The sequence below is a fragment of the Podarcis filfolensis genome (assembly GCF_964270895.1).
Source record: "Podarcis filfolensis genome assembly, chromosome: 12".
Taxonomy (NCBI): Eukaryota; Metazoa; Chordata; class Lepidosauria; order Squamata; family Lacertidae; genus Podarcis; species Podarcis filfolensis.
Genome location: NC_139614.1, coordinates 17,761,890 through 17,789,777, shown reverse-complemented (window position 1 = coordinate 17,789,777; position 27,888 = coordinate 17,761,890). Strand labels below are relative to the sequence as shown.

At 40.7% G+C, this 27,888-nt stretch overlaps 1 protein-coding gene across 12 annotated transcripts in view; it reads left to right on the top strand.

The window, feature by feature from the left end:
• Positions 1-27,888, top strand: part of RARB (retinoic acid receptor beta) — a 341,400-nt gene that overhangs the window by 176,734 nt on the left and 136,778 nt on the right. For 9 of the 12 annotated variants that reach the window (XM_083578114.1, XM_083578115.1, XM_083578121.1 and 6 more), the window contains one exon: positions 23,506-23,628. The exons of the other annotated variants lie outside the window; for them this stretch is intronic. In XM_083578114.1, coding sequence (XP_083434240.1) covers positions 23,506-23,628 — 123 coding nt within the window. The remainder of the gene's footprint in view (positions 1-23,505; positions 23,629-27,888) is intronic. 12 annotated transcript variants of the gene reach the window in all.

Here is a 27,888-nt window from a genome sequence, read left to right as displayed (position 1 = left end):
ATCCCATGCTGGATGCCAAGGGATGTCCCCAGTTATATTAGACTTGGACTACTACAACATGCTCTACGTGGGGCTACCTTTGAAGGTGACCCGGAAACTACAATTAATCCAGAATGCGGCAGCTAGACTGGTGACTGGGAGTGGCCGCCAAGACCACATAACACCAGTCTTGAAAGACCTACATTGGCTCCCAGTACGTTTCCAAGCACAATTCAAAGTGTTGGTGCTGACCTTTAAAGCCCTAAACAGCCTTGGCCCAGTATACCTGAAGAAGCATCTCCAGCCCCATTGTTCTACCCAGACACTGAGGTCCAGCGCTGAGGGCCTTCTGGCGGTTCCCTCACTGCAAGAATTGAAGTTACAGGAAACCAGGCAGAGGGCCTTCTCGGTAGTTGCGCCCGTCCTGTGGAACGCCCTCCCATTAGATGTCAAAGAAATAAACAACTATCTGACATTTAGAAGATATCTGAAGGCAGCCCTATTTAGGGAAGTTTTTAATGACTAATGTTTTAATGTATTTTAAATTTTTTGTTGAAAGCCGCCCAGACTGGCTGGGGCAACCCAGCCAGATGGACGGGGTATAAATAATTTGTTGTTGTTGTTGTTGTTGTTGTTGTTAACTACTCCCTTGCATGCTTCAAGGGCTATGAATGCAGAGACAGTGTGATAGCAACATCACTCTGTTGCAGCATGGCAAGAATGGGAAGTTGCCACAATCTGGTCAGATCTGATTCCTTTTAAGAAATGCTTCAGCCCCACCCAGCCCATGAGGTTCTCTCCCAGAATCAGATGGGGATAGAAATCAATGAAATACTTAACTCTGCTCATGAAGAAAGCATTACTCTTCCCCAGGTTCTCTCATTATAGAAGCCCTCTCTCCACACCCATCCTTCTCATAAATGATCGGCATTTTGCTAGTATGAAGTAATTGAACAAATACATAATCATGCTACTTTGTCACATTAATATTTAATTGATCAAACTTCTAACAAACGGTTGCTGCTAATGATGACAATTAGAGTTAATGAGAAAATTTCGAGACATGTTTTTGTGCAAGTTGATACACAGCTTTCCCCATGCATTAGTGACCTTTTGGAAATTAGAATACAGTGAAAAATCCACCTGCCTAAATTCTTGGGTTGGCACACATAGCAGGTGGTCCTTTGTGGCCTCACACATATGGCTTCGATCTTAAAGTCCTGGCTTCAAATGTTGGCTTTTGCAGGAAGCCTCACTGGATTGCATGGGCAAATCATTGCCCATGCAATCATTTCTTTATTGCTAGCATTGGAATAATAGTAGCCTTCATTGCAGCAAAAAAAGGTTAAACTGTAAAAGTATAGTAATAATAATAATAATAATAATAATAATAATGATGATGTCACTAATGCAAGTGTACGATTGGTCGACTATGCTATTTTGATAGCATTATGTTAACATTGGGCTATAGAAGGGGGCAAAATTAAAGATCGTGTTAATATAGGACAACTTATCTTCTTTTGGGGATATAGGACAACTGATGTTCTTTTGCTCGCTTGCATTCTTCTCAAATAAGTCAAAAGGTGTGATTACATCTTTAAAGCATACAGATGCTGATTTGGTAGGTTAAATATGAACATCCTAATATAATAGGTAAAAAAAACACCTGCCATGACTATATGTGGGGACTTGTAGATTCCTGCCACTGTGTTGTTTTGGTTTTGCCAAATTTCCTTTAGAGGTGCAGAGCCCACAGCACACTTTCTGCTCTGGTATTCTGTCTTCTATTCATATGCTTTCAGTCAGGCTTGTGGTGCACTGTGAGAACCTACAACTGTGGTGAGGAACCTATGGCCCTCCATGGGTTGTTGTTGTTGTTTAGTCGTTCAGTCGCGTCCGACTCTTCGTGACCCCATGGACCAGAGCACGCCAGGCACTCCTGTCTTCCACTGCCTCCTGCAGTTGGGTCAAACTCATGCTGGTAGCTTCGAGAACACTGTCCAACTATCTCGTCCTCTGTCGTTCCCTTCTCCTTGTGTCCTCCATCTTTCCCAACATCAGGGTCTTTTCCAGGGAGTCTTCTCTTCTCATGAGGTAGCCAAAGTATTGGAGCCTCAGCTTCAGGATCTGTCCTTCCAGTGAGCACTCAAGGCTGATTTCCTTAAGAATGGATAGGTTTGATCTTCTTGCAGTCCATGGGACTCTCAAGAGTCTCCTCCAGCACCATAATTCAAAAGCATCAATTCTTCGGCGATCAGCCTTCTTTATGGTCCAGTTCTCACTTCCATACCATCACTACTGGGAAAACCATAGATTTTCTCCATGGGTAGCGGATGATAACTGCCTTCATCCCTGGCTCTCTTGGCTATGTTGGCTGGGCGCTGATGATGGAAGATGGAGTCTAACATCATCTGGAAGGTTACAGGCCTACAACAACTCCCAAGCTGTCTCCAGCTTTTGCAGCTCTCATCCTCAGGCTACATAACCTCTAGAAAATTCATAACTGAAGATACCATTTTGTGCTGTTTGTTACCCAATAGTGAAGATTAGACAGATGTTCTTGCAGATAGGAAGAAGATAAAAAGAGTAACAGACCCCAAACTCTTTCCTGTGATTTTGTTGCTAAGTGTGGCATAGGCTGGGAGTACAAAGACCTGAATTAATTCCACTTTATTCACAGCAAATTCTCAGGAGTGATTAAAGCTGAACTGGGATTCCTGATAGACGTGGCATGTTTGTGGAGCGAATTTTACCTACTGTAGCTGCATGTCCTCCAAACGCAGGCGGGTGAAAGCCTGTGGGACTGTTAAGTGGAAGCTTCACCTGCCTGTCTGTATTGCAAGATCGCTATAGCAACCAGAGATAAATCAAGAAAATAGCCTCTTTTGTAAGTTGGTTAATAGGCACAACATGCTTCTTTAGAAAATCCAACTATTCTTTCAATAGACTTTGATTGAAAGTCAGCCTTTTCTACAGACACATTCACATTCACATCTAGTAGCAGCTTGTATGGCTGTCCAAGGCCTAATTTATTACCCTTTAAAGATCGCGCAAAGAAAAAATGGTTCTCAGAAAATGTTTACATTCAGAGGCATAAGCACAGTGCCACAATAGAACATCCTTTTGTTCTCTATGCAGAATATTAATCTTTGAGCTGCTGCTCATTTCATCCACTCCCATCCTCCCCATCTCTCCTTTTATTTGGCTAGCTATATTCCTGCCTTGTTATTGAATTCTTGGCCGTTCTAAGAGTTTGTTAGTGATGACAGGCAAGCAGATTTCTCTTGTATTGGATTTTCCCCCTTCTCAGAAAGCTTGGCAAGTTGATGCATTTCTCAAGCTTTTAAAACTTCTTTGAGGTAAGGGTCGCCTGGCATTCCATTGGTGTGGGGTTTTGCTTAGGGGCAAACCAGAGGTGTTGGCAGCGGGACAGTGAATTTGCAGTTGGGATTTATCTCTGGGTGCTTTCCTATAAAACAAGTGTACGCATGGCATCAGAGTTTGACTTGGGAGATAGCTGCCTCTGTGGGACAGGGGTGGGAATAGACTGTGAGGGAGGGGTCTGAATGGACCCTTTTTGCTGTTCAAAACAGCTCCCCGTCCCCCTCTTTCTGAGACGGGGGTGGATTGGTGCTGCCATCAAACCCAACTTATGGCACCCACAGACCGTCAGCATTTTAGGGGAATGATTTAAGGGCATACCCGGAAATTTAGTCTTGTGCCATTAAAGTGCTGTGCTGCCCCAGCACAACAAATCTACTTTAAAAAGGAAGCAGACTTTTTGCAGTTAGAAAAGCTGCAGGTAAATGCATTGTAAAATATGGAATGAACTAACAATTAAGGGGAAGACATAGTCATTGTCATATAATCTCCCTGCAAAAAATTCAGAATGAATGCTCCAACAAAGACCAGATATAATCCATTAGTACTTTTTTTAATCAGAAAATTTGTGTGTTTTTTTAAAAAACCACCCCACCTTACAACTTCTTTCAATTACAGTCAAGAGCAAGGATATTTGTGATTGACATGCAATTTTCAGTTCCTTTCAAACCTCCAATGGGGGAACAGGTTCCTTCATTTTATCGAATCATCAAAAAAGCCAGAATTTGAAGAGAGTGAGGGGGTGCACGCGTGTAGGAATGTAATGAAGCCAGCCCCAGGCCCTTTGATGTAAGGATGAGAGTTAGAGATCATTGATTGAAAGAGAAGATTTCCCTCAAAGGAACTGGGAAACACTCGGCATCTCTGTTGCTTTCTCACATGGGACAAAGGTGAGGTCAAAAAAGGAAAAAAGGAAAAATATTGAATGTTTGTTATTACAACAATTATCGACCTTTGCTGGTTGAGATCAGAAGTTAAAGTAAAGTAGAAACGGTATTACTATGGAGAAAGCCAAACATACAGCAAACTGCAAGAAAAAAATATTAAGCTCTGCCCAGATAAGAAGACCATTTGCACAGGAGGCCATAAAGAGCCCATCTACTCCATCACCCTCTTTCAAAGAGTAGTGAGTCGTGTGCTTCTGGGAAACCCACAAGCAGGGCATGGGAAAGGATTGTAGCTTAGTGGCAGCTGTTGGTGACTTGTGCAAGTTGATGGTTCATCACACCTCAACTAGTGATGTATCTGCAGAGTATGAGGAGCTGCAGTAGAGTCTTCAGAGATTTCCTGCTCCTAGCACAACAGCTTCTTCCAGAGTCCCCAGTTAAGGGAAAAACTCTTCTCCCACACAGTTCAAAGTAACAAAGTGCTTATTGTCTCCAAAGCTAAACACTACTATCTACTATATACAGTTATTTGGGTCTTAGAAGCAAAGATACATATGCAAAGAGAGATTCGTTAGCACTATCACTATGCTAGCTAACACTGCTGTGTTAAACCCACAGCCTCTTCCCTCGGCTCTCACAGATTCAGAATCAGGCCCTGACAGCAAACAGGGCAGCATCAGGACATAGACATGAACATAATGTTATACCTGTCTCGACATGTAGGCATATCTCCCGAACCAATAGAATAGGGAATGACTTAGCAGGTCATACACTTGATTGCGCTGGTATTGCTACAGTAACCCCTGTGCTCCTGGCACCCTTATCTCAGACCATCCAGGCATGGGGGGTGTGCTCCTCAAGACATGTGACTGAGCACTGTGGAATTTGACCCATTGTTCCCATTACACCAACAGTAGAGCACCTGCCAGGTTCCACCCCCAGCATCACTAGGTAGGTCTGGGGGGGTGACGACTCCTGTCTGAAACCCTGGAGAGCCACTGCCAGCTACAATATTGAGCCAGATGGACCAGTTGTCTGACTTGATATATAAGGTAGCTTCCTGGGTTCCTAGTTTCTCCGCTGTTTGTCCAACAGGCATTCAGAGTATGGCAAGATGAATCAGTCTCTTTTTGTTCCCTGCTGGTTTCACATATCTTCCATCGTAACTCTGCTTTCCCCCATTTTGTTGGGGGTGGGCATGGAGAGAGCAGAAAAACCAATATTTAAATTGTGTGCATTTCCCTCTAAAGTATGCTTTTTCATGATAGATAGATGCACTCTGATCTGTGCATTAGTTGGTAACGGGCAAATCTGGTTGATTCTCTTAAATGTGAGGATTGAACCCTTATATCGAAGAAACACTCTCACACAAATATTCACGAAATACCAGTTTTATTACAAAGAAAAGCACAGAGAGACTGCATGCGCATTAACTAATGTGAATTTAACCATATAGGAGATATTAGAATCATAGAGTTGTAGAGCTGGAAGGGATCATGAGGATCATCTAGTCCAACCACTTGGAGTGCAGGAATCTTTTTGCCCAACGTGGGGCTCAAACCCATAACCCTGAGATTAAGAGTCTCGTGCTCTACCGACTGAGCTATCCCAAATGCGGGGTTGCACTTAGAGCTAATGCATTCACATACACTTGACTCTTAGAGAAGGAGAAGCCCTGCTCTACAAGCAGAGAGAATGTGGTTTGAGCATAACCTTTTGCCACGAAAACCCAGTAAGAGACCGATAGGAACGAAGTTTTACCTGTCTTAACTCTTGATGGAGCAATGGAAGACAAATACAGGACTGGTCTTTGACAGTAACGTGGAGGGCCAAGAAAATTGTTGGGTGGGGGATTGTGGGAGAGTATAACTCCATTTGCCCCCCCCCCCAAAAAACCCCACCCCTGCTTTTACTGCTGAACAAACAGTTGGTAGCTGGATTCAACATCACACATTCAAGGAGAAAGAGATCTTAAGGCACCTCTTTTTCATTTGTACATTTATTGCATCAAAAGAGTGATTCTCGCTACTCCCCCACCCCCTTATCCATTCTGGTCTCACATATGGGATTAATTATACAAGACAAATGGTTCCATGAAAATTCGCTTCTTTCTGTGAGATTGTTTTCTTATTATTTCCACTTTTCAGTTGCTTGTTTGAATGACTGATGAACTTGATTGCTTCCAATGTTTGATAGGCAAATAATCCACTCGGGTCCGTGTGTGTGTGTGTGTGTGTGTGTGTGTGCCTATGTGTGTCAAAGAGGGAACATTCATTTTTAATTTACTCTGTTTACTTTGAGAGATTGCCAAGAAGTGATTCACATATTCCAGTACAGAGGGTTTTACTTTTGTGCTGTGGGACAAAAGATTGTTGCACATATACTGTTACCTAAAAGGAAGCTGAATGTTATTTATTTGTGGCGATACAAGAACACTATCCATGTTGTATAACCACTTGTGTTCTACTTTAAAGATCTACCACATCTTTTATTCTCTAGTTACCTAAGAGCAAGCTGAATATTGCTTATTTGTGTGGATAGAAGAACACTGTCCTTGTTATGCAACCAACCTTGTTCTGTTCTACCAAATTGTTCCTGGATAGCTTGCAAAGAGGGAGGCAAACGTTTTGCTATTTAATGGCAATGAATCATCGCACAGCATCCTTATGCCACTTCCATGTATCCATTGTTCAGCATTGTATAATATAGTTTTAATCTATCTTCTGCTGGTGACATTTTTCCTTTTAGATAAATAATTTCCTCAGGGACAGATACATGAAACCTTCTTATGCGGCCCCACTCAGTCTCAGAGGCACTTGTAGCTTGATCCATAACCTAATTAAACTCAAATAATTGGAGGCAAACTTTTCTAGTGTGAACATGCCAGGGCTCATGTATACTTTGTGCTACAGAATAAGTAAATGCATAAATAAATACAAATCCTATAGCCCCATATTCTGTGCTGAGCAAGGCTGAATTCTGCAATACGTTGTGTTTATATATTGGCTTATTGTGTATAATTATTATTTTGCTTTAGCTGGTTTTGGAGAAGCGCAAAGGGGCATCAAACAAAACTTAGCCTTTTGACAGCTGGAATCCTGTTCAGCTCCAGCTTTGGTTTCTCTGATTCAGGTATAGCCCACACACTGATTGCATTTGGATATAATGATAAACTGATTGCACTTAGATATAATGATAAACTCTGTTTTATCACTGGAGGCAGAAATGCTTCCAGTTGCTGGAAATGATTGGGGGAAACCGACCTTTGTTGCTCACATCCTGCTTGAAAGTTTCCCACAGGTATCTGGTTGGCCACAGTGAGAACATGGTGCTGTACTAAATGGACCATTGCTTTTGTTTTAACCACAGTTTGGCATTATGCCCAAATCCCCATTGATGGCTAATCTTAGCTGTGGTTTATTGAAACAAGCCAATTTCATGCAACATAGTTTAACATTGGCTTTTTTCAGCAAGGCACAGTTTGTCTGGGATTAGGCATAACACTAAATTGTGGTTTGTTACAAACAGAAGCAAAAACTCATAATCTCCTCCTTGCGGCCACTTCAGAGTACAGGGTGGGGTGCATGCATGAGCTTGAGGTTTGCCCATTAACATAACATTAATAGTGCAAACAATTTCAAGGAGCATATTGCTGATAGTTGAATGACAAGGGAGTAGAATATGTGGCAAAGGAGGAAAAGGTGATTGCAAAATAGCTGATTGACTTGTTTGCATCTGTCTTTTAATGCCAAAAGATGTTGGGCAGTTCCCTAAACTAGCTTTCTCAGGAAGGGGGAGCCAAGTTAAGAGATGAAGTCTTAGGCCTTATTAACAAATTTAAATGAACAAATCACTCGGTCCACATGGCATCCCTCCAAGTGTTCTTACAGAATGCAAATGTGAAAGTGCTTATCTTTTAACAAAAAAATTGAGATCAGCCCCCATAGATGAGTACTGGAAATTGAGTTTCTCCCCAAAAAATAGGTATCTAGAGATAATCTGGGAAACGACAGGCCAGTTAGTTTATCATCTGTTGCAGGAAAACTGGCAAAAACATTATTAAATGTAGACTTACCAAGCATATCAGAGAGCAAGTTGTGGTGAAACAGAACAGGTGTGGCTTTCAATAGCATTACTCCTGTCCACTAGCCTTTTAGAGTTCTGTGAGAGTGTCAACAAGGAAAAGAATGGATGTGATCCAGTTAACACGTATAGGTTTGCACTGTAGATGAGCACTGAAATAACGGGCTTCAGATATCATTATATTCTGCTTTTGAGGTAAGGTTCTTGTACGTCAGGGGTTGGGAACCTGTGGCCCTCCAGATGTTGCTGAACCCTAACTCTTACTATCCTGGTCATGCCGCGTAGGACTAATGGGAGTTAGTCCCATTGCTGCTGTTAGTTATTCCTCCAGACAAATCCATATTCTGCACTTTGGGATTTCAATATTTCAGTTACTCCAGGACTCCCTCCCTCGCGATAATGTTGTAGCTTCTTGTCAAATAATTATCGTAGTCATATATTTAGATTAGAAGAAAATGTAAACATGTATTATTCTTACGAACAAATGTGTGAAAACTGGGACATTGCTTATTTTAGCTGAATTACGTCAAATGCTTTGTGTTGAGTTGGATAGGTAGGTTTGTTATCACCTCTCCCCAATACCTACATAAGACAGCTGGAGCCATTCAGAATGTTTGTACTTGGGAAGTGGACAAATCTGCGATTAATGCAATCCTGTTTATTTGACTGATATTGTGTATATTTAATGAAGTATTGTTGCTGTTTCTTGAACATTTTAAAAACAAGTAAGTCTAGGAAATATGAGAAGTAGAAAAAAAATAATTTTTAATATATTCCTTTAAATAAAATGACTACAGTGAGGGTAGTTGAGTGTAGGACCAGATAGTGCCCTCCAGATGTTTTGTATTAGAACTTCTATCATATCTGATAATTGACCATGATGAAAATTGAAGTCTAAAATATCTGAAGAACCCTACATCAGCTACCCTTGCAATGGAAAATGGAAACTAGAGGTTGTAGCCAACGAAACCCTACTTAGAGTAGACCCATTGAAATATATGGGCCTAACTGAACCATGCCCATTAATTTCAGTGCATCGAGAACTAGCATTAGGTAGGAATAGCTCTGTGTAAAATATTTGTTAGTAATGTATTAAGTCCATGTATTTTAATTTCTTGCCATATGCAATCGTACCTTTTTTTTAAAAAAATGATATTTATTCAAAGTTTCATGAATACGTAGGTATGAAAAAAGAAAAAAAAACAGAAAAATACAGCAAAAAAATACAATAAAAAGAAAAAACCCAAAAAAGGGGGAAAAAGGAAAAAAAGAAAAAAGAAAAATACAAATCTCAAATTGCATCTTTTCATTTGCTTATTTCTTGAACCTCCTCACACCTCCCTTTTTGTATTCTAATTTAATTCATTATTCCAGCAAATTCTTCCCATATTTCTCAATTTTAATTTAAATAATTTATCTTAACAATCTATCTTATTTATTAATTCAACATCTCATTTCCATCTTTTAATATATTCTGTTATTCAATTTACCTTAATTTCTTTAACCTTATCTTAAAAACCTTAAAATTTCAAAATTTAAACCATATTCATACATAACTCCTTAAATCTTTTTTACTAAAGCCAATTTAGTTCCTTTCCGGCATATTCCCTGATATTTCATTAATGTTGCACTAATTCCAAAAATAAAAATAAATTTTTCTTGATATCTCTAATTTTTATCCAACGTCCCTTCTTCCTGGTCTCGGGTTATGTCAGTTCTTTCTGACCATTACATCCAGTCCATCAATCTGGTGATCTTATGTCCGAGGCCCTTAAGTCTCTTCTAGGCCCCTTCTGCAGATTTTCTTGTTCTTGTTTGTGCTTACGCACTTCTTTGTCTTCTGTTGGTTTCTTTCGTAGTTTCTCCCCTTTCTCCTTGGGGAGTGGGTCTCCGGAGGATTCCATCCGGTAATAATTTCCATTTTCCTTCATCAGACTAGCCCATTCCCCAGAGTCCCACTCCCCGTCATCATCTTTGTAATCCAAAAAATAGTTATCCAAAAGATAGTTGTCCACCTGTTTCATAGTCCCACTAGAGTTAAGAGCTTCCTTGATTCCAAAACTTCCAGACATTCTCCAAGTTCAATCTTCCAATGCAGTGGATTTTGCTCCTGCAGGACTTTGGATCTCTCCATTTGTGTTGTTTGAGGTGTAATCGCAGCCTCTTCCTTCCTCATCTGCCCTTGGGCTTGCCCTGTCAAACCAGATTCCTGAATTGGTCGCTGTATAGCTTCTTTATCCTTATTTCCTGTTAAATCATATTCACTGGCTACAGCATTCATCAAGTCCAACTTTTCATTCATCAAGTTCATTTTCTCATGCAGCTGCTCCAGCAAAGCATTTGTCATGACAAGGGCAGACACCAAACCTTCCTTCCAACACATTTCTGTTCAAGGTCAAACGGCTGGTCCCACGATCCCAATCTCGCAGCTGTAAGGTCTCTGGCGATGGCTATGCGGCTTCCCTCCGTGGAAATAGCGATCGGTTCGCAGCACCGCGCTGCTCACCCCACTTCACTCCAGAGCCCCGAAAAGGGGTTTCCTTGCGAGTAGGGGAGGCGCTCTTGGTGCTCTGCCAAACCCCACGTTCCCAGGCTTCTCTGCCTGGGATTTCTAGAGGGTCCCCGCCTTCGCCGCAACGGGAAGACCCAATTTCCACAGAGCCCGTTCCTCCAGTCGGAGGAACTCTGCCATTCGTCGTTGGCGCTAACCCGGAAGCCCCTACAATCGTACCTTGGAAGTCGAACGGAATCCGTTCCGGAAGTCCACTCGACTTCCAAAAGTTCGGAAATCAAAGCACGGCTTCTGATTGGCTGCAGGAAGTTCCTGCAGCCAATCAGAATCTGCGGAAGCCCTGTTGGACTTTCGGCTTCCAAAAATAGTTCGCCAACCGGAACAGTCACTTCTGGGTTTGTGGTGTTCAGAAGCCAAAACATTTGAGAACAAAGCTGTTCGAAAACCAAGGTACAGCTGTATATCTCTATCTATATTGATATATCTATCTTTGAATTACTCCAGACGTGATAGCAGAGTTGTTGAATTTTATCCATCAAGAAATTTAAGAAATCTGCGTAGCTTGGGCATTAAGACCCTTTGGTAACCCTAGTCATAAATACTTCACTTTGGATCCTTACGCACATCTGGTAGCCAAGCTGTTTGGCTGCTTTGCATTAACACCCTGGGCAAAGCAGTTAGGAAGAGTGAATCTGTGTTCTTTGTGCCCTCATGTCACACTTAAACAGCATTACACTTCAAAAATAAACCCCCCACCCCACCAAGTGTTGTGCGAGTAGTTTATGTTAGAAAAAGGAATGCTAACTGGCCCACGAGGCCAGAATAGAGGGATCTAAGCAACAACCTGACAGCTAAGCAGCCTTGCAGGACAGGAATCCTGGAGCTTGGGCTGCGGGACTCATGTTTCCACTGTTGTTGTAGTGTCTGGATTTGCCCTGGGTGAGAAACGGGCTTGTTGACTCTGCAGCATGGGAAAGCGCCTATCACCGATTGACTGCAGAGATGGCTTAGCCAGCCGTTCCCTGTCTCCAGCCTTCCCAAGTGTTATGAAAAGAGTTTTTTTAAAAATGTTTGGCTTGGCCCCTCTGCCACACAATAAATTGTTATCTGAAACAATAGAGAACAAAGGAGGGGGGGAAAGTCATAAATACATATCAGGAAATGCAAAGCCCCATTTTGGTGCGTGGAGCCGCAAGGGCATTGGGTTTCATTGACTCGAGTCTCTGTGGAAAGCAGTCTGCCCCACAGGAAGGCCCTGCATTCCTGTCCTTTCCGTGAACTTGCCTGAAAGGAATACAGGAGTTATTGGGTAATCAAGGCTTGTCAGCACCTTGGTTATGCAGCATGGTTCAATCCGATAATGTGAATGGAACCAGTAATAGCGCTGATGAAAAGCACGCTGGTTTGAAAAGGGCCTTGAATGATTTTTTTGTTCATTTTCTGTTTACATGTAATGTGTTATTGATGTCATTACCTTTATAACACAGCTGCTTGTTTCATAGAAAAACTGGGAATTAGTCACTATTTTTTTTTTTAAGAGAGAGGGAGAGGAAAGAGAGAGAGAGAGAGAGAATGAGAAGCGGGATGGGGCGGGGGTGGGAGAAAGAAAGAAAGAAAGAAAGAAAGAAAGAAAGAAAGAAAGAAAGAAACCCTGTTACGTGAAGAAAATTGCATTCGAATGCTGCAACTGAAACATATTGATTTTCTGGCACAGACTTTTTAGATTAAAAATGCCAATGCTAAATCCTTTCATGACCTATGGTTCATATGAAGTTCACGTGTCATTTACTATTATTCTGGAAAAAAGCAGAATCTTTAATGAAAACATGGTTGGGAGGAAAGTCTTGACTTGCTAGCATTTGCATGCCATTGTCATAATGCAGGGCTGAGGGCTGAACGAGCTGCTGCTGCTGCGTCTCAAAATACTTTGTTTTAAAATGCAGCCCATTCGTCTTTTTTTTAATTGCTTGTGTGTCTTTCTTTTATTTCCCGCTTGATCTTTAGACCTCTTAATTTTTCTCACTTCATTCAGCTCTTGTTCATTGATTGCATTAAACAGGGAGGAACACACTACCCCCCTTTGCTTGCACAAGTTGGTAACTCCTGATTTTATTTTATGTATAATTTTGATCTGTGGCACAGAAGAAGATCTCACATTTGTAGAGATGTTTGGTGTCGTATCAGACGCTCTATCATTTTTTTCGGCAACTTACATACCAGTTTGTTGTTTCTTTTTAAAACCCACTAGAATGTTTGGTGTGTATGTGTGTGAGAGCAAATTCTGTTCTTGTAAAGGCCTAGGAAAGCCAATTGGATGTTTACTATCTTCAGATGGTCCATATGTGTGTGTATGTGCACATAGGTCTTCAACTCATATGAAAAGCGTTCTGTAGTCCTGGGGTATTCCAGTATGCATAAAGATCTCTGTACAAGCAAATTCAGTGGTAAATTGGTTCTCAAACCCCTTGGTATTCAAACAACTTGGAACCCAAACACTGCAAACCCAGAAGTAAGTGTTCTGGTTTGCGAACTTTTTTCAGAAGCTGAAAGCGCTCCGTTTTGAGTGCCACACTTCTGTTTTGAGTGTTACGCTAACGATTTGAGTGTTATGCTTCCAATTTGAGTGCCACACTTCCATTTTGAGTGTTACATTGAGGTCTGACTGTTTTTGCTATTTATTTTGCGTTTTTATGACTCTGATTTTGTGACTGTGTGGAACCCAGTTCAGCTACTGATTGATTGATTGTGTGACTGCAGTACATGGTTTATTGTTTGCATTTTATGGATAAATGGTCTCGTTAAATAGTAAAATTCATGTTAAATTGCTGTTTTAGGGGTTGTTTTTAAAAGTCTGGAATGGATTAATCTATTTTGCATTACTTTCTATGGGAAAGCGCGCCTTGGTTTTGGAATGCTTTGGTTTTGGAATGGACTTCCAGAATGGATTAAGTTTGAGAACCAAGGTACCACTGTATGCATATATTCTATCTTCTATGATTAGGGGATCCCCTGCATGTGTGCATTGGGACCCTCATCTGCACACTCATTATGGAAGTTTGTCTTCAGTTAAAGTTTTAGTGGCTAAGATCAACTGCTTGCTTCATATTATGCCTTCAGGAGTGACCTGTATCAGATTTTGCTGTGTTATCATAGTCATATGCAGTGACTCTGAAATCAGTTATCTAAAAGTTGGTTATCCAAATGTCCAGATTAGCCTAATTAACAGCGTATGCAATTACATGGCTTCAGAAGAGAGTAACACATCTGAAAACAGTAATGTTCAAGTATCTGAACTTTTGCTTATGCAAATAAAACATAAAATTGCCTTCTAGCTTTGGATTACAGCTATCAGAAAATTTTGTAAGTGTTTGGACCATTTTAGCTAAAAGTTGGTGATATTCCTGATTTCCACGTTTCATATCTCTGGGTTTAAACTGGTTTTGGGTACTTTATTTTTTTTAAAAAAAGAAATGCCTTAAGTATAGGAGAATTTGTCTATTTCTGATATTTTTGCATATTTTTACCCAAAATTCTGTTCCATTTCCACATTAATCTGCATTAAAAAAAATCTTTAACATGAATGTACTTAAATCTATTTTTCTCTAAAAATAGATATTTAAATGTAGGTTTTGTCCCAGAGCATGTACTTTAAAGAGACATAGTTTGATACATATATCTAAACTGTCTAGAACTGTTATACCAAATATTTTCATGAGCAGTCAACTAGTTTGCAAGGGGTTATTATTTTGTTGTTGTTTCAACATTCTAAACATTTTTCCTCTTTTGACAGGGGTTTTATGAATGCTCTTGCCCTCCAGTCAAATATTGGTTTCTGAGCATTCTTCCAGAGCTCACATTTCTGAAGTTAAGCCTAGGAATTCTATATTGATAAGACTGCAGCCTGGAGTCGATAAAATGAATGTGATGTCAAATATGCTACATTATCTTCCCAATATAAGTGGGTAATATGCCAATAAGGAAAGATAGGATGATGAGGCAATGCCTTTTTAAACACAGAAAGGAAAATTTCTAGCATAATCCTTTTACTTTCTTTTAAGTCGGATCAATTTTCACTTTGCTCGGATTGCTAATTGCTCTTTAAACCAAATGGATGACGTTTTGCTCAATTACCATAAAATAAATATGGAGATCTTCCAAACTGAATTTAATTTGTTATTTTACCTTCACCCTGGCCCGATGCTGAAAAGTCACTGACAATACTCCCATAGGATATAGGCCAGGGACAAGTAAAATGAGTCAGGAGGTCAAATAAATACTTGTAAATATGGATGGATGGAGACTGTTTTCAGAAAGTCTCTGAAATATACTCAGAGTCGAGAGTGGATTTCATGCTCTTTATTCAGCTCATAGTGGTGAGGAGGAATGAAAGTCCCCTCAAAGTATGTGCTTTATATACATTATTTACACAATGGGCTGCACGTGATTGGCTAATTCCGGAATTCTCCTGTAGGCCAATCAGGTTGTGGATTCACTTCCACCTGGAGCCGGATTGGGTGGCTCCTGCAGACCAATCATACTGCTGCATTTTGGATCCTGTTGTTCTAGGACCAATCAGACTGCTGCATTTTGGATCCTATTGTTCTAGGACCAATCAGACTGCTGCATTTTGGATCCTATTGTTCTAGGACCAATCAGGCTGCTGCATTTTGGATCCTATTCAACTCAGTACATAACAGTCTCTTACCCAGCTCACACGATGTTTACTTCAACATTGTACGTCCTATTGAAATGTAGACAGGAGAATTGACGTGGATGATAATCCTGAGTGATACTGACCAATGATCAATGGCCTGTGTCAGCTGTTTTCGTTGTTCAGAGATCTGACTCCTCCTTGCTTCCCACCCACCTGTTCTCTCGTTCCACAACACAGTAAGCAAAAACAACCGAAGCCAGAATATGGAAGCAGAGGGCGGGATTTAATAGAGACCTCCCGAAACCTGGAACAGGCACTGGCCAATGGGTTTCAAAGTGTGAAACAGGTTTCCCTAAAGCAGTGTGAGCAGTTGTTAGGACAGCCCAAGTTCCTTTCCAAGCTCCATTCCATGGACAGGGTTTGATGCAGCTTTAATGTACTATTTGCATGATTTTAGATCAGGAGATAGGTGCAGGCTACTGGTTTGTCGAGCCCAGCGTTGCTTACTCTGACTTGGCGGCAGCTATCCAGGATTTTTCCTTTCATCTGTTTCCAAAGGATTGAACCTGCTCCCCACTATGGAACCTTTATCCACTCCATTAACTATATGCTATTGCTTTGACTGACAGCAATGAGACCAAGAATCTTATTTAGGCGTTGTTCTTCTCCTTAGTGGTTGCATAAACAAGGTTGCAAATCACTTGGGGAACCTCAGCTAGCACACCAGGTTCCCTTCATTTGCCCTTCAGTGCATGGAGGGTGGCAGGCAGGGCGATTGGGATAATAACAATTATCATCATCATCATCATCATCATCATCATCATCATCATATTCATATGCCCCCTATATGACTGGGTTGCCCCAGCAACTCTGGGCTGTTTCCAACAAATTAATAAACAGTAAGATACCAGATATCAAGAACTTCCTTATACAGGGCTGACTTCAAGTATCTTCTAAAGGTTATATACGGTAGTTACTCATCTACTTGACATCTGATGGGAGGGCATTCCACAGGGCGGGTGCCACTACCGAAAAGGCCCTCTGCCTGGTTTCCTATAGCTTTACTTCTCGTAGTGAGGAAACCTCCAGAAGGCCCTCAGAGCTGGATCTCAGTGTCCAGGCTGAACAATGGGAGTGGAGATGCTCTTTCAGGTGTGCTGGGCCAAAGCCGTTTAGGGCTCTAAAGGTGAGTACAAAGACTTTGAATTATGCTCGGAAACATACTGGGAACCAGTATAGATCCTTTAGGGCCAGTGTTATATTGTCCCAGCGGCCGCTCCCAGGATGCAATGGAGTAGACCTAAATAGTGTATCCCTGCTCTTCCTATGCTTTTCTAATTGTGTGATGAAAAGAATGCATGAATAGATACAATGGTTAGTGAAATCTCCTGCAATTTCCCTCTTTTTAACTTTATTGGCAGCCTTTTCTTTTCAGTCCAGTCCATGCATATCAAAGTTTCCAATTTTTGCTTTGCCTTTCTTACCATGAGAAAGTTCAAGCAGTTTTGTTTTTTCGATTATTTTATCCATTTCAGAAGTGTGTGTGTGTGTGAGAGAGAGAGAGAGAGAGAGAGCGAGCGAATCCTTCTTAGGACGCTTCTGTGAAATTGATAAATTGCAGATGTGTTGGTAGTAGAAGAGAATAAGCTAACTTCATAGGGATTAAAAATGGTCTCGGTGTGGAAAGTAAGTGTAGATAAAACATTAGCAACACATCACTTGGTTGTGTTCCAATAGAAAATTTATTCTGAAATGTTTGGGTTTAACACTAATTAGGAGTCCCTCCCCTTCTTTCCATCTAGCTGTGTTTAAGTCTAACTGTTGAGGATATTGGACACAGGAGAGATAAATATTACAAGTTTGTTTCCCTGTAAATCTCTGCTATGATTTCAAACTTTTGTGCTGTATGATTTGACAAGGCAAGAGGAAGAAACTATATTCCTTTGGGAAGGAGCGTTTCTGCATTTTCAGCTAAACTAAAGCTTGCCTTTCTCACCTGGAAATGCGATTGAATTTGAATTGAGAGCAGCTGGTTCCAGGTCAGGAGTCAGAGCAAACATGATCAGGAAGGACCTAGATTTGGAGAAAGTACCAACTGCTTAGAAGTTTGGATGGTGATTTGTTTATGTAGAAGAAATGGGTTCATGGTCAGAGTGCAGGGCAGGGTGTTCCACCACGCATGAGGGAATAAATTTGTCATGTGGTTCTACGGTTCACAACACAGGACAAAAAACAGAAGCTCTTGTGGAGTCAAGAAGGGAGGGCGGAATTTTCACCATTTTAGCTCTCGGGCATTCTACACCCTTGTGCAAATTAATTGAAACAAACAATGTAGTTTATTGTACAAAACTCACCTACGGGACCGCCTCTCCTGGTATGCCCCACAGAGGAACTTACGGTCTTTAAATAAAAACATCTTGAAGGTCCCAGGCCACAGAGAGGTTAGGCTGGCCTCAACTAGAGCCAGGGCTTTTTCGGCTGCGGCTCCAACCTGGTGGAACGCTCTGTCACAAGAGACAAGGGCCCTGCAGGACTTGACATCTTTCCGCAGGGCCTGCAAGACAGAGCTGATCCACCAGGCCTTTGGTCAGGGCGCAGCCTGACTCCCTCCTTTGGCAATCTTTACAAAACTTTAGTTTATGGTTGCCATCAATTTTGATTTTAATTAATTTTTATAATGTTTTTATAATGTTGCACTGTTTTAGTGTTGTTAGCCACCCTGAGCCCGGCTTCGGCTGGCGAGGGCGGGATATAAATAAATATATTATTATTATTATTATTATTATTATTATTATTAATATGTACAAAACTCACATATACATGTACAAAACTCACATATACGTACATTATGACCTCCACTATTTTTAAGCAGCATTTGAACATGGTTTGGCATGGAGTCTACTAGTTTTGAACAGTCACTGTTGATTTTCGGATCCCTGTACCACACTTGAATCAGCGCCTGAATGAGCTTCTCCATAGTCGTACACTCTACAGCACAGAGGCGACTTTTACATATAGCCCACAAATTGTCAATGGGATTTACATCTGGGGAATTCCCTGGCCAATCAAGTGCCTGTATTTGCTGCTCTGTCATGAATTTCTTCACCACTTTAGACAGGGGGCTGGGTCCTGCTGCAATATCCCAGTACTGTCAGGATACCTCTTTTCCAGCTCTGGAATAAACTCTCTTTCGTAGAACCTCAATATATTGTGGTGAGCGCATCATTCCTTCTATTGGCTGCAGGCTTTCGGCACCATAATGATCAACTGACTTTTCCTGTTTGTTTTGAGTACAGGATTACAAGTAAGATAGAAAACATGCTTTGTTTCAATTAATTTGCACAAGGGTGTAGATTTAGCCTGTGGCTTTCTTATCAGTGTATGTGTGTCTGAATGTTTTTTTAGGAAAGAAAAGGTGAAATGTGAACTAGGTACTGGTTTAAATATCCAGCAGAAATTTGGCAGGCATCCTTGCTTTTGACTTTCAGGCATCTCTTGGAAGACCTTTTTATGCTGAGGGGCCTTTGCAGCTGTTTTAATAGCCAGCCACTTTTAGGCGTATTAGCATTGTTTTAAATGGTGTTTTATAGTCATAACACCATTCTGATATTTTATGATACGATGGTACAGAAATACTTTTATAAACAAACGAACTCTGAAGAAGAGTTTGATCAACCTCAGGAGGCGAAGATTGCATTTGGTAAGTTTTTCTTGAAAACCTGGCAATGATGTGCAGTTTTTCTTTCAAGAATACCTCGATTATAACTAGTCAGTTTCTTGCACGGTGCTCCTCCAACTAGCACCCAGTTGTTGCTTTGTAAAAACTTTTTATTATTAAATCATATTATAATGTATACAAAACAGAGCGAACAATTATAACAGATAAAAATTAAAATATTTTTTAAAAAACCTATAAAACAGGCATGTAGAGTTAAAATAACAAAGTCCAAGTAAACACTCAACAATATCAGATTATTAAGTATAGTTGCAGATTTGCCAGGGTTGTAACGAAGGTTGTCTTGAAAAGGATGGTTCCACTGTATATGTCATAAAAAGTAAAGAACCCCATGGCGGTTAAGTCCAGTCAAAGGCGACTATGGGCTCATCTTGCTTTCAGGCCGAGGGAGCCAGTGTTTGTCCACAGACAGCTTTCCGGGTCATGTGGCCAGCATGACTAAACCACTTCTGGGGCAACGGAACACTGTGACAGAAACCAGAGCACACAGAAATGCTGTTCACCTTCCTGCCATAGCAGTACCTATTTATCTACTTGCACTGGTGTGCTTTCAAATTGCTAGGTTGGCAGGAGCTGGGACAGAGCAACGGGAGCTCACCACGTTGCGGGGATTCGAACCACCGAGCTTCTGATCGGCAAGCCCAGGAGGCTCAGTGGTTTAGACCACAGCCCCACCCTCTGTATATGTCATAAAAGAATGCCAGATCATATAAAAAGTGTCTGGATGTTCTAGTCCTTCGCGTAATCTCAAAATGTGCATAATTTTATCCCTTATAACTATATTCCAGCGTGTGGAACCAAGCGTCCAGTGTTAGATTTTGGGCTGTTTTCCATTGAGTTGCAATTACTGGTTGTGCTGCTAAGATCATTTATAAGACCAATTCTTTTGATAATATATTATCAGCATCATAAAAAATATCCGGTGACAGTAATTTTGGACAAACTAGCACCCAGTTACATTCCATAGAGGTTGTTAAAATTTCCTGGTGCCTGAGCAGCAACATGAAAAATCTCTCATTGCTAGGGTGGCCATGTGTCCTATTTTGTAGAGGACAGTTCTCCAGTGAATGAGGTCATCTGTTTAAAGGGCTGTCTGTCCAATCCTGGTTTAAAAATGAAGAACCAAAAGAAGAGAGATTAAGGGCTGGGAAGTTGATAGTCAACAGTGAGCAACATGAAAGCGACTGAGAGTCTTCTTCACCACAATGGTGAGATGTATTGTATTTCTACTCAAAGTAAAGTAATTCTTTAAAAATTTGCAGCTAGGCATGTAAATTGGCATCTACACATTTTTGTGAATCAGTTCTCTGTTGCCCTTTTTTGGGGGTGATGCATAGGCAGCAACCCTACTTGTAGCTGCAACAGAGAATATGGCAGCGAGAGGAAATGCTGTATCCTCTCTGCGAATAAGAAAACCCACCTAATTTGTATTTAAGGTCTTGAGGGAAATGATCTAATAAACTTAACCTATCAGTTGCAGTTGCTATTTGAAGACTCATCAAGAGCAAGAGGATTGATAGTAATGAAAAGTGGTACTTCCTGTGTCTCCAAAAAGGAAATGAGCAATTCTGGCAATTGCCAGTCAGCCCTAAGCCTAATATCCGTGACTTGCAAAATAATGAGACTTGTAGGGAGAGAAGAATAGGCTAATGGCCCCATAACTTATGTTCAGCGTGGCTTTGCAGCAAACAAATCACGCTAGATAAACTTGATTGTTTGGATTATCTAATTAGTGGTGAAGGACAAAATGGTGGAAATACTGCATCTGGACTGTTAAGAAACCATTTGTGATAGCGGTAGGAGAGGAAACAGAAACAAAAGAGGATGGTCTTTTAAGGGTAGGCAAGTAAGGTTTGTGCTATTTAATTTATTTGATGCTTTGAAAGTGAAAGCCCTATGATGTTGGGTGGAGATTTCTATCCATATTTCACAGATCAGCTGGTTTGCGTCCAGGATAGGACCACAATAATATAGATCTCTGACAAATTGACTGATCAGGGCTTACAAAAGCAAGTACTGTTTTCATCTGCATTCACTCAGCAGCTGGTTCCGTTGTCCCGACATTTCCCTAACTGTTCATTTCTGCATTATATTTAGCCATTCACATGATGTAAAATTCACTTCCAGGAATATAGCGCAAGTTTAGCATGCATTTCTGTGTTACTTGCAAACAGAATATTTTCCTGCAAGCAAATAACATGGAAATGAGCACTAAAGTTGCCACATATTCTGCTATTTTTCTGAGAGTGGCTTTTACATTATGTGAAAGCTTAAATATAATGTAGATATTAACAGTTAGGGATACATTGGGGGGAAACTGTTGTGTGGATTCAGCCTTAGAAGATAAAGAATTGCCAAAACCTTTCTCTTTCATTGCTAGTATTGTTCCACTAGCCAAGTAGTGATGTCCACCAATTTGGATGGCTTTAAAAGAGGATTAGAAAAAATCATGGAGGATAAAGTCGCATACCCTCCAACGTTTCTATGATGAAAATAGGGCTGTCCTATGATGATGATGATGATGATGATGATGATGATGATGATGATGATGATGATACAGATACCCCACCCATCTGACTGGGTTGCCGCAGCCACTCTGGATGGCTTCCAACGTATATAAAAACAAAATAAAACATTAAACATTAAAAAACTTCCCTATACAGGGCTGCCTTCAGAGGTCTTCCAAAGATTGTACAGTTACTGATCTCCTTGGCTTGGGGCTCGCAGAACTCCATACCCTCCAACATTTCTCTGATGAAAATAGGGACATCCTAAGGAAAACCGGGACATTCCAGGATCAAATCAGAAATCAGGACGGCTTCTGTAAATCTGGGACTATTCCTGGAAAATAGGGACACTTAGAAGGTCTGAAACTGCCATTGGCTACTCTCCATCTTGGCTACATTCTGCCTCCACTGTCAGAGGCAAGCTGCCTCTGATTATCAGTTGCTGGGAGCTGCAGGTAGGAAGAGTGCTGTTGTACTCAAGGGTCAGCTCACAAACTTCCTGCAGGCATCTGGTTGGCCTCTGGGACTATATGCTGTTCTAGATGGGCCTTTGGCTTGATCCTGCAGGCTCTTCTTAATAATGTCAGAACCAATATAACATTATTGCTTAGCCCTATCTCGTGTGCCACCTTGCTTCTGTTCTTAGCACAGGTGACCTAGTCTCAAAACAATTTGACGGTCAATTTTAGGTTCCTACTTAACATAAGCATTCCTGCTTGTGGCTTTCAGCGCTAAGCAAGCATCATAGAAATGAGAATACAACAATTCCCTTTGGCTGTTCCATGTGCATGGCAAGCAATGCTAGCTTTCAATTGATGTTCTAGGCTCTTTGCGTCTCAGATCTTTTATTTATCTTTGTCGTGTATAACTGCTTGCCTGCTGTCCCTCATATTAAATGTATCTACTCATGTGGTTGTTTTGTGTGAAGGTATGTGTTGCCTTCAAAGCTCACTGAAATGACCAACCCAGTTTCTTTAATTATACACAAGTCTATGTAACTCAGTTGTACTAAGGGAGTCATGTATGAGTTTTTTGTCTTTGTGCAAGGATCCACAGTTCCAGACTTTGGTGCAGAAGGGGAAAAAAATCATTGGCTTAAGACTGTTGTGTTGCTTTGTCTGATGTGACATTTATATGGTATCGTGGTTCACCAGGACCCAGGCTATAAGATGTAATTGGAATAAGAATCAGTTGGCACTCACTGATGACTTATTTCTGCATTGGTGGTATACCAGGCTCACACAGAGTGGCATAAAGTATGTGTTTTTTATGGGCACACTTTACAATACATTTATCACGAAGTTTGCTGTTGACTACAAGATCTTCCTTTTACAAATATCATGTACACTGCAAACTGAATCAAGACCCTGGTGTGGTGGTTAAGGATGCTGTAATTTGTAGTCCTCGCTGTGGTCTCAGTTCTGTTCATGGCAGGGTGTGACTACTATTTGCATAAGAAGAAAGCTCTTCTGGGATTTTCAGCAATACAAATTGAGGAGCAGACTCCCTTTCCTGATCAAAACTATTGCAAGGAGCAAAGGGTTAACTCCCCTGTCCTCCATGTATCAGGGTCCCGATTTGGGGCCACCACCAAACTGGCTACTGGTGGAAAGAGAAATCCTGTGCTTAAAGGCAAACCATGAGATGAACTTAATGTGTTGTTTTGGCTCCATGGAGCACTTTGGAAGTGATATTTTGAAACGCCAAGAAGTTGAGATAAGAGGAAATTATGTTCTTCCTTTCTGTCTGTTCCCTTCACTCATCAGCTTCCTGTTTTCTGAATGCAGAGGTACTGGATCATGGCCAAAAGGTGCAATCCGGCTCCATTAAAGCCAGCTGGGACTTTGCCACCAAGCACATGGATTTTAAAAAATGGTTAAAAATAAAAGGTAAGCTGCTAGGAAGAGCAAATGTGCAGCTTGAAGAAACTAGAGCTTCTGTAAGATAACCAGCGTATATACAAAGCAGAAGGAAATAGTAAATCCAGGGCAGAAGGGGTATTTGGTGGTTGTTCTTCAAAGATGTTTTTAATCACAGTTTCCTTTTTAAAGCGGGATTCATTTATGTCTACATACATTAAATAGTTCTTGCAAAATCTAAGTGAATAATTTAGATATATTTTAAGCAAATTTCCTAGGAAAGGTTGCACTGCTTCTCTGCTGCTTGTTTATTGGATTCAGATTATAACACATTTTGAATTTCATTTTAAAATTCACCACTGTCCATTCTGCCGGTGCAATTTTAGGTTAACTATATTTTATCCGCAGTTGCTATATTTGGTTCTCGAGTTATTATTGCAGTTCCTTGGGGTATATTTAAATCCACCTTATTGTAATAGATTATGGAATAGAGTGTCTAATATGTCTAATGTAGAATAAATGACTATAATGATTTATGATGCAGCACTTCACTTTTATTGAACATAAGGATCATTGTACTAAAATGGATGGTGTATTGCTGCTTTAGCATAAAATACTGAATAACATATTCAAGAAAATGAATGGATTGGCCAGTTCATAATACTCTGCCCCTTCAGCTGAGAGGTCTTTAATAAGCAAGAGTGTCATTACACTTGAAAATGTATGTGTCGGTGATTCATAATCTAGAACAATGACAGTGATCGGCTGAAGCACATATTAAAGTCTGGGCTTAAAAGGAAATGCACTGTGCTTTGATCTCTGCGCAATGGCTGCTTTTGTTCCGCTTTACAATTTTGCGTCAGTAGCTGTAGCAGGAATAAGTATGTTGGAATTTGGAAATATATACGTATCTTTAGATTGTCTCTTGGTGATAAGGCTTTTGAAGATGGAGAGCATTTTTCTTTCTGCTAACACTTTGCATATGATGATACTGAAGTGCGTTCTCCTTACAGACTTTCATTACCCCTGTACATGCACCTTTGATGGAAACGTATTTGCACCTCATTTTTAAATCAGTGGAAGCTCTGTCAGAGCACATTCTTGCTCCTGTTCATTTCCAGGCTTGGTTCTGGAGATTGTTGAGAGGTACAGAGTAATAATTTTTTGGTCTTTTTGTTTACAAATGGATTCTTTGTTTACTTATTTAAAAGGCTGGCATTTTGCATTATATCCCACTTGGGGGCTCTCAGAGTGGCTTACAAAAGTTGCAATGCACCATGCAGTGTCGGATTTACATGTAAGCTAAGCAAGCTACAGCTTAGGGCCCCCCTCTCTTGGGGGCCCCCAAAAAATTAAAGGAAAAAAATGGATGTACATTTCCAAAATATAAGATGGAAAACAAATAAAATAAAACCTACTTACAGCAACAGTGTTTTGTGTTGTGTAGGCTCCTATGATGTAAGTAATGGGCCCTGCCTGCTGGCCTGCTCCCTAAAATATCACTCGTTTGCTCATTTCTATATATGGGGTGCCTACATTCTGCATGTGCAAATGGCTTTAGATACCTATTAGGTCCATAAATGACCATATAGCATATATTCAACACAAAAAACAGCGACAATTTGTTGTTGACAAAGGACAGCTGGACGTATAAAGGGCCCCATTACCTTCAGTAGCTTAGGGCCTCATCAGACCTAAATCCGGCCCTGACCATGCAATCACATTCAAAAAGATTTGTGCATATTAATCGGGAGTGATATGGTTCTAGGTTTATCCAGGCAACTTTCTTCTTCTTATCCTATGTCTACCTTGGTGCCCCCCACTGAGGAACCCTGGAGCTAGTGGGGCTTAGCAGCTGAATCCCATGATGTAACCATGCAATACATTTAAAGCACTCTTATACAACTTTAACAGTCATGGCTTTGTGACAAAAAGCATCCTGGGAGATGTAGTTTGTTTTGAGTGCCAGGAACTGGAGCTTTGTGAGTGGTGTCCCAATAACTCTGTAGTTCTCAGGATTCTTTCAGGGAAGTTCATTTTGTTCTGCTTCCATAATATAGTGCAAGTTTAGCACCATGATATTTGCTTCCAGGGAAATCTGTTTGCAAGTACCACAGAAATGAATGGTAAGCTTGCACTATATTCCTCTATATTCCTGGAAGTGAATTTTACATCATGTGAAAGTTCCCATATCAACCTGAAATTAAACACACACACACACACACACACACACACACACACACACACTATTTCAACACATTTTATCACAAATTTTACTTACTTTTAAGTTTTACTCTAAAATACACATTTTTTTAGCATGCATTTTTGTTTGAAATACACATCGTGGTGCATTTCTGTGCCAAAAATTGTACAGTGGACACTCCCTCATGGATCACGTTCGCAACCCACAGCGCTATGTCTGTTTCTGCACATGCAGATTCGGTGCTTCTGCACATGCACAAAGCGTGATTTTGTGCTTCTGCGCATGCGTGAGCGCTGAAACCCAGAAGTAACCCGTTCCAGTACTTCCGGGTCTGGCGCAGTGCGCAACCCGAAAACACACAACCTGAAGTGTCTGTAACCCAAGGTATGACTGTATTATGGAATTCAGAGAAGTGTGGGAACTGAGGATCAGCTGTGTCTTTAGAGCCATGTCAAGTCATTTCACTTAAATGCTGACTGAATGCCTTGAGCATCCCTGCCTGCCAGTCAGAGTAGACAGTGTTGAGTGAGATGGACCACAGCAGCTTTGCATGTTCCATATATGGCTATAGCAGGAAGGAAAGCTAATTGCTTTGTCCTGTAAAGTCTGATTTAGGAAAGCTGCAATTATGAGAAAAAGGAAGGTCGTGTACATACCATTTGTCTTTCCAGTCATGGATTTCATTAGGTCTAGCAGTCCAGACCTATTAATACGTTATATATATAATCTAGGCAAACTAATGCCATTACTATCCTTCAATGACAGAGATCCTCTGCTTTTTCTCAACTGGGTTGCTTTGATCACACACAAGAGGGCCTTAAAAACTTTCTTCTGCAGCCATGATACTAAGTTTCTTGGATGCCTGGGGCATAGTTTTATTCTTTTCCCAACAAATTACCTCTCTGGATGGTAGCGTAGCATTGCAGCACCTGTTGCCAGATTTCTTTTGTTTGCTTTTCGACTTCAGCACCTCATCTCTTTTTCTGCCCGTCATCTGTTCGCTTACTCTTTTGATTGTCAACCAATCTCAGCAAAACAAATTAGATTATCTTAATGACTGCAGTTTGGCTGTATCTGATTAGGTTTCAATGTCAGCCGAATTTAATCCTGGTGAATTTAATTTTGATGTTTGATTAGCCTCATCCTGAAGCTCATCCTTGTTTTGAAAACATGTAATGTGCTTTAAGAGTCGAGCTGTTTCAGAGATAGTTTCCTGCATTACTTCTGATCCTCTGCCATACTGGAGATGTTTGTGTCCACCCCCCCTTTTTCTTTTTACTTTCTTAGTCTTATCACTTCTCCGGTCATTGTAGACATAGTGCACCAATATTAAGGCCTTTTAAGTTTAGGGCACAGTGAAACACATATTTAATCTCTTGCTCTTAAATACACAGGACTTGATTCTGCTTAATTTTGGACCATGTCTTTTTATATTCACATTTTGTTGATTGCATTTAGTAAATTTGAAAAGTTTGGTGTGCATATTTCTCTCTGACAGAAGTATTTAATAGAGGGAACCTCTGGCTTAGGGACCTATCAATTTGGCAAAAGTTGTGCCTTCTTCGTGGCCTTTTTGGTGCAAAAAAGTCATTTTTATTCAACCAGGCTTTAAATATCCATGATCTTGAAACCGTTTCATGTTTTTAGTTACATTTGGGTTTAGATCACTCTGTTGCAAATTTTTAATGCTGCAGCTGGTTTTTTTAAATGATATTTTAAATATTGTATTTTTTTAATCTGTGAGCCAACCAGGAAATTACATTATTGGGGGACAATTTATAAATGCTCTAGTCTAGATAAATAAAATATGAGGTGGCTACAGCTGACTGTTTAACCAATGGTTGTTTCAGTGCTCATGAAACTGCACAAAGAAGCTGGCCATCTGTTGTGACTGTCCACGCAATGAGAAATATTTTACCACCCTTCTGCCTCCCTGCATTGCTGATTTGTTGCAAGGGCGTGGTATATTTTTTTCTCAATATATGGCTGGATGTCACAGAGAACTGGCTTCCCGTGTGGTTACATGCACGCTGTCTTTAACAAGCGTAGGTTACGTGGTAATCCTCAGCCATCCACCGTCTCCTTCA